The sequence below is a fragment of the Zerene cesonia genome, chromosome 4 (genome assembly GCF_012273895.1).
Source record: "Zerene cesonia ecotype Mississippi chromosome 4, Zerene_cesonia_1.1, whole genome shotgun sequence".
Taxonomy (NCBI): Eukaryota; Metazoa; Arthropoda; class Insecta; order Lepidoptera; family Pieridae; genus Zerene; species Zerene cesonia.
Window position 1 is genome coordinate 1,723,035 of NC_052105.1, and position 12,237 is coordinate 1,735,271.

Here is a 12,237-nt window from a genome sequence, read left to right on the forward strand (position 1 = left end):
AGTAATAAATGTTATTTGCAGTTAACAATTTTCTTTTTTCTTTATTACAATATTTATGGCAAGACTAGGTATATAGCGGATTGGCAGATTTTTCTCATTTCTTCGATATTGTTTCACGTAATTTTTACATTTGGAATTTTTATTGCTTATATTCCTTTTTTTTAATATTATGGACATTCGACATTTTCTTTGTTTCGTCGATATTGTAACTATCATTATTTTGATACGTGTGTTTTGCTATTTTAATAAAAGCGTCTCATAAAAATTATAAAAAATTACCTCCCAGAATTTCTAGGCTATACAACTGAAACATTTGTTTTTACAGTTCAATTATTTACCGCTTGAAGCGCAAAGGGCACATTTCAAAAGCGTTTAAAGAGCTTGAAGGGACAAACAACGAAATGTCGGGAGGTCGCGTGTCGGAAATTATGGTGCCTTATTTGATTCCAGGCCTGAGGCGTCAATTGAGCTGCGCTTTTGCTTGACCATTTTTTTCACTTACAAGATCTTTTCAACAGCCCCTTTTTGTTAAGGTCTATTTTGTGTAAATCAATTTTTAATCAAGTGCTTTTTGCCTTTATTTCAAACATTTTAACATTGAATAAATATAGTAAAAAACGAAAAACCACGCATTAATAAAAGAATCAACTTAAATGCGACGCTTGCTCTTATACAGAGAATACGTGATGAAATTATATAATTCTGGCAAGTCTAATCAGGATAATAAAACAAACTCATTAAATTTTTGCATAGCGCCGATCCTTGATAAGTGTATAGAATTCGAATGAAATCTTTATTTCTTAACGTGGGTCAAAATCGAGTCTACAGGAATCGATTACATACTAACTTACAGAAGCTAATAAAAGCGCGCAAATAGAGATCATAAATCTATGAATACATGTTAATTACCCGTCATATTCCCATTCTATCCATGTTAAATAAGATCAGATATGAAAGTACCTTCACTTTCTCATTTTCAGCATATTGGCTCTGATGATACCGTGCGTGGATAGCAAATAGTCCGCACAGTGAACTTATTGATACTGATAAATTGCTTTTGTTCGCAGGAGTGGAACGATTACAAGCTCAAATGGAACCCTGACGATTATGGTGGTGTGGATACGTTGCACGTGCCTTCTGAACACATATGGCTGCCAGATATAGTGTTATATAATAAGTAAGTTATCTCTATTGTAATAAAGTTTATTTTTCTTTATAAATGTACTTTGTTTTATATCTATATATACGTAGCATTTCACAGTACTGTAGTTTATGACATTTCACAATGTAATTACTTTAAACTTCAATCAGTTTTGATAGGGTGAAAGGTATTGGTAAAGGTTACTATGGTATTGTTTATTTATTTATTTATCTTTGGAAAACAAACAGTACAATATTTCTTATAGATTATAGATATGTGCCATACACATATCAGCAAAGTTCCCACAAAAAATGTAGGTTCTTCAAATATAAAAAACACACTCAGTCACATATGGTATATAAAGGATCCAAAAAACATAGAAATCACAAGCATGAGTCTTCAGTAAACAGACCACAGTTACAGTTATTGTTCTTTCGAATTATGTTTTTGTATTTTTTTTTTTTATTCATCTCAACTAATCTTGTGCTTCGGAGACAGGTTATAACGATCGCCCGAGTAATACACAAAATTCTGCGAAACACTCCTGTCAGTTTCATTATCAAATTACTTTGTCTTCTACCAATTTATTCATTTTCGCAAACTAATACATCAGACACCGAAATGGTATTCATTGCAGCTCCCCAGCTGAACCAGAAGATGGTGTGTCTTCGTAATCCGTAAAAGAGGATTTAATTAAACGCCCTACGAACTCCCAACATCCATCTAACTCCGGCTGTTTACTTTGAAATCAATTTAAGAAAGTTCGTAAGGAACCTGCGTCCGGAACTTTTGCTAGACCCTATTTCTTTCAATGAGCGCAAACTTCTTATATAAAATGTGATTTTATTTGGTGGTCCCCTTATCTCCTTATTCCCTCGGACGGTTACCCATTATTTTGCATTATCACGGTTGCTCGACAAGTTTATCGCAGCTATTTCGCCGACAAAAACTGTGAAGCTATCACCCACGCTTTTATACGGAAGAATTATCCTCATGTCAGGGCGCTGGAGTAATTTTCGAGTATTTTTGTACAAAGCTTGTTAATGTTTGTGTTTTCGTAACTGTGTCTGTTTTCTCCAAAGTATTCCGTATTCTTCTTTATTTGACTACGTTATTATTCTGTGTAGGGAAACTAATTTAATCCTAATTATAGAACTGGTATGTGTTAGAATTTCACTTCAAATTAACTCTTATCGTTTTCATCTATAGTTCATTAATTAATTTCTCTTGCTACATAGATTTTTAATATTTAATATTACCAAATTCTATATCATTATTACCAGTAACTAGCCAATTTTAAACTACAGCTATAAATTGGGTATTTAACGAAACCGCTTTCGCGCTCCATGCCAACTTAAAGCCGGGTTATCGCAAGTAAAACGCTTATTTAAAAACCCCATATATTTGAGAAGTCACCATTATCACTGCGGCTCACCGCATTTCTGCGCATTAAACAGTATCAATCCATTTAAAAACTTAAATCCTACGAAGTAAAGTTGAAAATTGAATGTGATTTATTAAACCGTGGCAGAGAGCGGCCGAAGTTGGCCAGGCGGAATGCACGATAAGTGCAAGCTTTAATCTAAATAGCATCAAGGTGGAATTAAACGTACAATAAACTAAATTGTGTCAACTGGAACAGATGTTACTTTGTTCCGTAATTACAAGGAGGTCAATTAAGGATTTTGTGACCTCTGAGATAAGAGAATGATTTCGTCTGTGAACTTTTAATCGTATTTGAATGTTGGAGCTCTTAAAGCGATGCGGTTGATCGTAAGTCTGATTTCAAATACTTTAGATCTACGGTTAGAATAATAGAAATAAAGCAAACTTTTATTGCTTGTTTATTTTATACTTTATTGCGCTAACAGTAGATAAAGAACTATACTAAATAATACAGAAACAGAACATAACAGAACATTTTAAAGAAATCTCTTTAATAACTACATTAATAGTAAAAAAATTGCAACAAATTCAATTAATTTGTGCGGCTAAATATCTATATAAAATTCTAGTTCTATTACTTATATATCCTACTAACTATTTAGCATACAATGCTTCTTAGATGTCCATCCAATAGAACAAAGCTTTATGTCGATTTCTACGACAGTTGTCCATGGAATATCGGCTCCGGACTATACCTTCATGAGGATGCGTCGATCTTTGTGAGAAATGTTTCAGTATGCTTTATCACGTCCCTTTGTGACGATGATAATCGTTATTCGCGATTCAAGAAATAATTTAAAAAAGTGTGTAAATATTTTAACATGAAAAATCATGTAGCTAATACAACAAAAACTTAAGTAGATAAAATATATTTTACTTGCTTGATTTTTAAAGAAAAATGACACTGAACAAATTAATGTATAATAATTTATAAATGCTTAAAATTTGCAATAAAAACTCGACGTCCAAATATACATCGCTTAAATTGTGAAATCCCAAAGGAGCCTTCTCTTGGCCTGCAATAATCAGAATCCCTTAGCCCGACAATATCGCATTTAACATTTAGGCATCATTAGAACCAATATGTCACGTACCAATTACTCATAACGCAGAATCCAAGTAGCCAGTTTCGCATACTATTTACCAAGGTATTACGTTACAAATAAACGCTCTCACGTTAATGTAGTTGTAATATTTTTACATTTAAGCTTCTAGAGCTTACAGTAATGCACCTGTGACTTACCTAAAAGCTCACACCGCGAATATTTCGTGTAAACTTTATTTTTAATGGCACCACGTTAGCCTAATGGAAGACAAGGCGACCTATATTTTATGAGACAATTTTCACGGATGTTAAAGTTAGGCATGGCAGCTTTTAGACGTTATGACACAATTTGCTTAAGTCTGTCAAGTGTTTAAGGATCGGAGTGTCGGGGATGGCATTGACGGCTTAATTTTATCATAAACAGATTCTGCTCAAACATTTATCTTTATGGCAGTCGTTTTGCTCCACTCTGACACAAACGCTTTTCATATTAGCGATGCTTTATTATTTTTTATCTATATCACTGTGCTATCAAAATTGGAAGTCTGGAATATCTGATATATAAGCCTTTGATCGGTTAGACTTATTTAAATACGTTTTGTTCTGATTGTAATAACTTATTTATTATCATTCAATCATGAAACTTTCTAAATTGAATGTAGATGATAATATACTTTTTGAATTAAATTATAGTATAGAAATAGAAAATAAACAATAATTACTTATAAGATATTATCTATAGTGCAAAAAATCCTGTATTCAATACTGATTCAATTCATTCAATCATTTACGTCACTTCACTATCTCTATCATTCATTTACGTCTCCTCAGTTTCGTTCTCTGCGCTTCAATCGCAAGGGAAGCTATATGCAGAACAATATAACGATCTTAAAAATCATTTAAACAATATTCATCAAAAATGAAATATTACTATAGTATTTTGGAGGAAATACTAAGCTTTAAATCAAACAAACTTTCTTCATGCTTTACAACATGTTTTGTTTATAAACCTATCCTCTTAATTGTGATTAATGCCACACACATATATTTTATTAATTTTCACATGATTTATCAGAGCATCCAAATAATGCATGCATGTATGTGAGCACCTAATGTAATCGATTTTAGTACCAATATCCAATTTATTGAGACAAAAAACGTATGTATTAGTTAATACATCTTAAGATTAACAAATCAATTACGTGCTGCCAAAGTGATTGAATAAACATACATTGTCATAACTGATGTCCGATAATTCTTATTAGGCACTTTATCAACATTAACGAGGATGATGTTATTAATGCCATAAATATTTTCGCATAAGGGTATTTACTGGTTAATGGGAATAAGCATTATCACTTGTAAAGGACGCTTTATAGTATTGTGATATTTTTGTGTTAAGGGTTTATTATATAAGACTGGTTGAAATACATACGAAATTATACAACTGATGAAGATTGATTATTGGTACCTCGGCAGAGTTTTCAAAGCAAAATTAATCTCATATATTTCAGTGAGAAACAACAACGTAGAGAGTATTTACTTGTGTTTGATTTTACGCGAGTATTTTACATTTAAATAAAAGACTTTTACACGGGGAGACTCCCCGTGACCACGCACGTTGAGAGTATATATAAGATCTAGTAATAATCAACCAACCATTGTAATAAATAAGAGTCACAACATCAATATTAAACCATGAATTGCAAAATAGTACTATGAAAGGGATATATTCATTTCTCATACAGATCCTAGTCCTGTCTTCGTGTTTGTTTATAACTTGCCAGCTGTCATTCGCGATACAGTCTGAGTACTTTGTTTAGTTTGGCCCTACTGCCCGGGACCAAACAATCTCGCTAACCTCACAAACTTTGATAGTCATTATACACTTACCACCGACACACTGCTTAGTTTTCATTAAACAGAATATCCTCTTTTCCTAATAAACGTAGCAATGATTTGATCAATCAACGTATACAACGTATTTAATTTGTATCTATCTACATTTAACCTACAAAAGCATTTGCAACTGGCAATGTTTTGTACTCTTTCTTGTATTAGTATAGTAGCGTCAATATCTAACATATTTGTTAATTTCAGTGCGGATGGCAACTACGAGGTGACGATAATGACGAAAGCTATCCTGCACCATGACGGGAAGGTGGTGTGGAAGCCGCCGGCCATCTACAAGTCGTTCTGCGAGATCGACGTTGAGTATTTCCCCTTTGATGAGCAGACCTGCTTTATGAAGTTCGGTTCTTGGAGTTATGACGGTTATACGGTACGTTAAAAGATGTAGAATGAAAACTGTTATATTTAGATTATAATTTAGTTATACTTATGTTCAAGAAACGCTGTTTTGTGCTTCTGTAAAATCCAGTTGTGTTCATATATAACTTACTTAAACATTTCATGTTCAATTTTATTTTCAAGTTGTATTTCGTATACAATTGAGTATTTATAATAAAAAAAAAAGAAAAAATATTTATTGACATAAAATAAAGTAATTACATCTTTTATATGACCCACTGACTACCGAACTAGTTGGGGACTACCGAACTAGTTGTGTTTCGGTTGTCGATGGCTTCTTCCTTAAAAACAATGTTACATTTCATTTTATGTCTACTTAATGAAAAAGAAAAACGAAAAAAATTTGTTAGTTGTTGTTAGAATGGGCTATATCTTAGTGTGGGCGCCGCGCATATTTATAATTGCAGTAGCAATACTTATGCAAAACAAACAACTTTTATAAAATTGAAAGGGAATATGCATTTAAATTTAAATTCCATGCAAATACATGCATTCAATTACAAAATTGGATGCAAACAATCTAAAAGTATAATAGATGGCATATAATTATTCAAATTCATACACTGAGATAAACATTTTCACGAAGCGGCAACACAATATCAATACAGAAAAGTATTGAAAGAATCCTGTAATTGAAGTCCCGCTTATGCATTCACCCTTTAAATACATTCCATTGAGGAAAGAGATATCGAATTTCTTTGTGTAAGTTCTTTGCTATGTCAGAAGAAATATCGGCAAATAATAAATAATACAGCATCGAATGCTGGGTGTGATAAAAGTTTGGAATACAGTTAACGACGATAGGCCTCTGAAAGACGCCGGCATCAATCGAACTGAGGAAGCCAATAAATCCTGTGGTTCCGGCCTTCACATAAATAAAACTAAAGCTTTTTATCTGCGTCTTATGCCGTATGTATTAAGGGTCACAAAAATATTTTTGGATGTTCTCTTCCTTGTTCAGAAGAGGCTGCTGTTTTCGTATGATATATTTTACTTAAATTTGTTTAAATGTCGGTGATATAAATGAACGCTTTACACTGATGGATTTTCGAGTTGTTTATCATTATTTACAAAAATGTGTGAAGCATATTTTATAAAAGTTTTTGTTGAATATTGAATATTTCGAAACATTTTTATTTTCAGGTGGATCTAAGACATTTGAAACAGACGCCGGATTCAGACCACATAGGAATGGGCATCGACTTATCGGAGTACTATATTTCAGTGGAATGGGACATCATGCGAGTACCTGCTACGCGAAATGAAAAATTTTACTCGTGCTGTGAAGAACCTTATCCCGACATCATTTTCAATCTTACTCTTAGAAGAAAAACGCTTTTCTACACGGTCAATCTTATCATTCCCTGCGTTGGAATCTCTTTCCTGTCAGTGTTAGTCTTCTACCTACCCTCTGACTCTGGAGAGAAGATTTCGCTTTGTATATCCATTCTTCTATCGCTGACCGTGTTCTTCTTATTGTTAGCAGAAATCATTCCGCCGACGTCGCTGACTGTTCCCTTGTTAGGCAAATATTTATTATTTACAATGATGCTAGTCACGTTGTCAGTAGTTGTCACTATCGTGGTGCTAAATGTAAATTTTAGGTCCCCAGTCACTCACAATATGGCGCCGTGGGTGCGCAAAGTCTTTATAGATTTTTTACCTAAAATATTGTGTATACAAAGACCTGAAAAACCGCCCGATGATGATGATGATGATGATAATGATAAACCTACTGAGGTAAGATATTAATCCTCAATTCGCACTTAATTAAAATATCGTTCAAAATATTTTTCCTATAAAATAATCTCATCACCCTTACTAGCAAAAAATGCTTTAATATACCGGCGCAGCGTTTAATTAAATTTGTAAAATAAAAGAAAGAAGTTTCACAGGGAATCCTTAAAGAAAAAACACGACAGCGTTTCTCATCGTATTTCCTTCATTCAAAACATTTCCATCGGAATTGATTCAATACAAACAGCGTGCTATTACGGAGAAATCGAAGCCGTCAACAATAACCGTTTTAATTGTCCTCAGCCGCGGGACTTTAGAAAAACGTTTTCTAAACTCATTGTGTTGAAGTGTATCGCTAAAATATCGTTTCCAGCCCAATTTCATTCCATTTCGATTTTCCTTTACTACTCAACGCCAGCGGGCTTAACGAGCGCGAGGTTCTTGTTATTTATGTTCCCCTCGTGGCTGCGGACGGATCGCGATATACGAGCCGGCACGCGGCCGACACCCAAAACCTACTCGAGACTAATTGTGTGCCGGCTTAAGCTACCGATACATTGACTACGCGCCGCGCACTGACGTGTTCATTTCGGACATTTTTTTAACTAAGAGAAGCAAGGAATGTTCTTTCCTTGAATAATGTTGAGTTGCTCAAACTCGTTTCTTCTGTGTTATATACCCATTATTCAAGTACTTTCAATTAGATAATTTAAACAGTCTTCACGATGATTAAGATATAATACGCATAGGACTACAGAGTTAATGGAACTTTCTCTGTTTAAACGTTTGTCGAGTTATTACGTACATAATTAATTATTATTTTAGGTGCTGACTGATGTCTTTGGTGGTGACGATATGGATGGCAAGTTCAAAGAATGGGCCTGTGAAGAATACGAGTTGCCAGGAATGCCCCCTTCTCCCCCTCCTCCTCCAGGTGGTGACGATGAGCTATTTTCCCCTCCCCCTGGATCTCCTTGTCGCTTGGACTTAGACGATGGTAGTCCGTCGTTGGAAAAGCCTTATGTTAGGGAAATGGAAAAGACTATAGAAGGATCGAGGTTTATAGCGCAACACGTGAAAAATAAAGATAAATTTGAGAGTGTAAGTATGTTTTCATCATCTTTCTAGATTATTTATGTGCGTACTCTAAATTAACTTTTCGCTTGCAGGTAGAAGATGACTGGAAGTACGTAGCAATGGTATTAGATAGAATCTTCTTATTCGCGTTTACAATAGCGTGTGTTGTCGGCACGGCTCTTATAATATTTAGAGCGCCTACCTTTTACGACAACACGAAACCGATAGATATCCTCTATTCAAAGATTGCGAAGAAGAAGTTGGAGTTGCTCAAAATGGGTTCGGAAGGCGACCCGGGTCTCTGAAATTCGTCTTACGTCTTCGGCCACTCGCCGCCGAAGACGTTCTGGGAGCTGATCGTCATGTGGTGGCACGGATGATCCATGTAAAGCTCCCAGCAGGGAACTGTTGGCGAGGACTCGTTGTGCTCAGTGTGGTGCCACGCGCTCGGTGCGCTAGACGATTTACCGCGAGCGTTCAAACCGTCTTTTATACAAACTATTAGACTGTGTCCGTCGATAGTGAAATCGAGAAACGGAATGGGCGTTTTGTGTTTACGCCAGATCTGCCATAGCTATTTTTATAATAAATCGCCGATCAACGTTGCGTATAAGTCTATTTTGTATCTTCGGCATTTGTTTACAATAATTATTTAATACGACGCACAACATTGGATTATCTATAGGATGATTGTTCCGACTTTTATGTTCTGAGGTGACGTCTTCGATGTATCAAAATGGATAAGGTTAAATTAAAGTAAGGTTTACTTCGAATACAATACGAGCTCAATTCAGTAATGTATAAGTATTATAAAAGCAATTTCCAATCAACTAATTAATAGTACGACGTAAATACGTATAATATTTTCGTGCGAACGTCCTCAATGTGTAGGGCACGTAGTTGAAGTATTTAACATTGGTGATTAAATAAGTATTGTGAATTATACATTTAATATTTTATAAACTGCGTACTCGCGTAAAAATAATATGGACAATATGAATAATATGACGATCATAATATGCCCTGTAGTTGTACTAAAAGATGTAGATATCGTTAGGTTAAATGATTAGGTATCAGAAATAATTGATTCTCATAATATTATGATGCCAAATTAGTTTAACGATGACAACAATCGCGTCAGTGATATTGTTTGACTAGGTTTCGATAAAACAATTGACTGCCAATTGTAATATATAACTTTTATAATACTCAGTATTCTTAGATAGTTTGATAACTCATTTAATTAATTACAATTTTAACGTGTGCCAAATATTGCCAGTTATTTCATAGTTTCGAAAATGCCAACTGATTAAGTTAAGAATTGTCGTTCATTTTTATATGCTTCTTCATAGTTTCTTACATTGCTTGCCCAAAACAATGACTGATCGTTGGATTCCGCGTCTATTCTTATCGGAAGTATCTAATTCTGTAACTATTAATAACGTATTTGTATTTTCAATAACAATCCTAGAGTACAGGGTAAAATTAGAACACAAACTTCTCTTGATTTGTAATCTCACGATTTCACTGATTGTATTGTCTTTACACACTTAACGGCACCTTACCACTTAAAGTCTTAGATAATAAAATCATTGTTGAGGTTTGTGAAATTAGTCATATAAAATTTAGGTAGTCTAAAATTTTTTCCTAGATTAGAATCGGTTAGTAATTCATTTCGTTCGTACCTATCCACTTCATACTCTAAAATTTCGTAGATTGTACTTTTGGGGTCATCTTATCTAGCGCATCTTAGCGCTTCATGTTACATCACATTAACCCATTTGTAGGGTATCGTAGAATTTGTCGTAATAATAATAATAAAAAAAAAAATTTCGAGCCGCGTTTTTGATATGTCAAAGTAATTCATGATTATTAGATACCTAATGATAATCTAGTTAAATCAAAGTTATTAATATTTTAATAATCACAGCGAGCGATAGGAAAACAGGGAATGGTATAGTGAAATAAAGCCGTATTTGTGTGATTCGTCTTAAATGTTTATAATATGTGTTGTTGAATGTGTTTAGATGTTTGTAATGTTGCAAGCAATGGCTAGTTTACATTAGATGAAATAAAGTTAGTACATACGGATGATGCTAATGCATCTTCGGACGCTCGCTAAAGGTTGAAAGAATTATAGTACTCACTGTTCCGAACGGACACAAAAATCGCTAGTAAGCAGCTCTGAGCTATGTCAGGATGATATAGGGGTAGAAATTAGGTTCGATGTGGACGTCACGTAGGTAAACCATGCGAACAGTGATAAATGGGAACTCGCGTCTAACAGATTGCTTCCCTTTTATTGGTCGATGATCGTAGGTTACTCCGTAAGACCGGTCTCGGAGCTGTCTGCCTCAATCACGGTTCAAAGGAATTTTTGAATGGAATTGTTCAATAATTTAACTGTAAGTACGTCACATATATTAATCGAAGTAGGAATGTGCTATTGCACGCACCGAAACACACCAAATTAGCATTATTATCAGTAACATACTGTTAGTTAAGTCCACAGGCTTCCCACACTGTTCCGTGATTATCTAATTTAAATGTAGATATTTGCTAGAAAATAAACGGTCTGTTGTTATTTTTATATGAATACAAGTAAAATAATTAGATTTTCTAAACACCATAGACTAATAAGACGTGAATATTTATGTCTGATAAAATGGATATACTAGATGGAAGTAAGATGTATGGTACGAAATGTGTATTTGTAAATATAACTCCATAAGGGAGAGTTAGTGTAATAAAAATGGAAGTTTATTACTTTCGATGTATTACTCATATTGCAATAAAAATTCGAGAGATAAGCAATGCGTACATTTTGTTACGAAACTTGATGTGAGTGTGTTTATAATGTAGACCCGTAGTTTGGTTGTAAATGAATGAGCTAAGCCGATACAACGATTACTATCTTATAATATGAGATGACTTGTGCGTGGATTATTACGTTTGTCTCTTAGTTTTGTAGTCGTCTTAGCTCAGGTATAGTTTATGTAAACGTTGACATTGTTGTCGAAGCGAATTGGTTTAAACCTCATTTGTGTCTGAAAGACTCGTTCGTAGATTAAAGATTGTTTTCACATTGTGTGTTGTGTTGAAATTTCGTGAGAATCGTACAGTTAAAGGTCTGTACCATTTCGGGTGATAAACGGGTATATATTAGTAGTATTTCGTATAGATGGTGGTAGATAGGAGAAAATAAAATTACGCTAGTTCTTCAGTAATAAGTATTCAAATGAGAACGTCTAAATTATAAGTAGATACATTAGCTTCTCAATGTTTTTTAGAGTTAGTCGACGAATGAGTCGGCTCGATAGCCCGATGCTAGATAAATTCGCTGGAATTTATTGTTTTAATACTTATCATATTTTAAATCCATAATAAACATTTGTTATTATTGATCTCCCATAAAATATATTAAATTACACATGCAAATACTTTTAACTGAAAATATTACACATTTTTTATTATTCTGTAG

General features: G+C 34.0%; 2 protein-coding genes across 2 annotated transcripts in view; one reads left to right on the plus strand and one right to left on the minus strand.

Annotated features, from left to right (window-relative positions):
• LOC119839597 (acetylcholine receptor subunit alpha-like 1) overlaps window positions 1-12,206 on the plus strand; it is a 192,919-nt gene extending 180,713 nt beyond the window's left edge. The window contains exons 6-10 of the mRNA XM_038365977.1: window positions 1,068-1,177; window positions 5,733-5,913; window positions 7,086-7,682; window positions 8,505-8,780; window positions 8,849-12,206. Of these exons, the coding sequence (XP_038221905.1) occupies window positions 1,068-1,177; window positions 5,733-5,913; window positions 7,086-7,682; window positions 8,505-8,780; window positions 8,849-9,061 (1,377 nt within the window). The 3' untranslated portion in view covers window positions 9,062-12,206. The remainder of the gene's footprint in view (window positions 1-1,067; window positions 1,178-5,732; window positions 5,914-7,085; window positions 7,683-8,504; window positions 8,781-8,848) is intronic.
• Window positions 9,070-12,237, minus strand: part of LOC119839767 — a 14,232-nt gene continuing 11,064 nt past the window's right edge. The window contains exon 6 of the mRNA XM_038366206.1: window positions 9,070-9,211. Coding sequence (XP_038222134.1) covers window positions 9,070-9,211 — 142 coding nt within the window. The remainder of the gene's footprint in view (window positions 9,212-12,237) is intronic.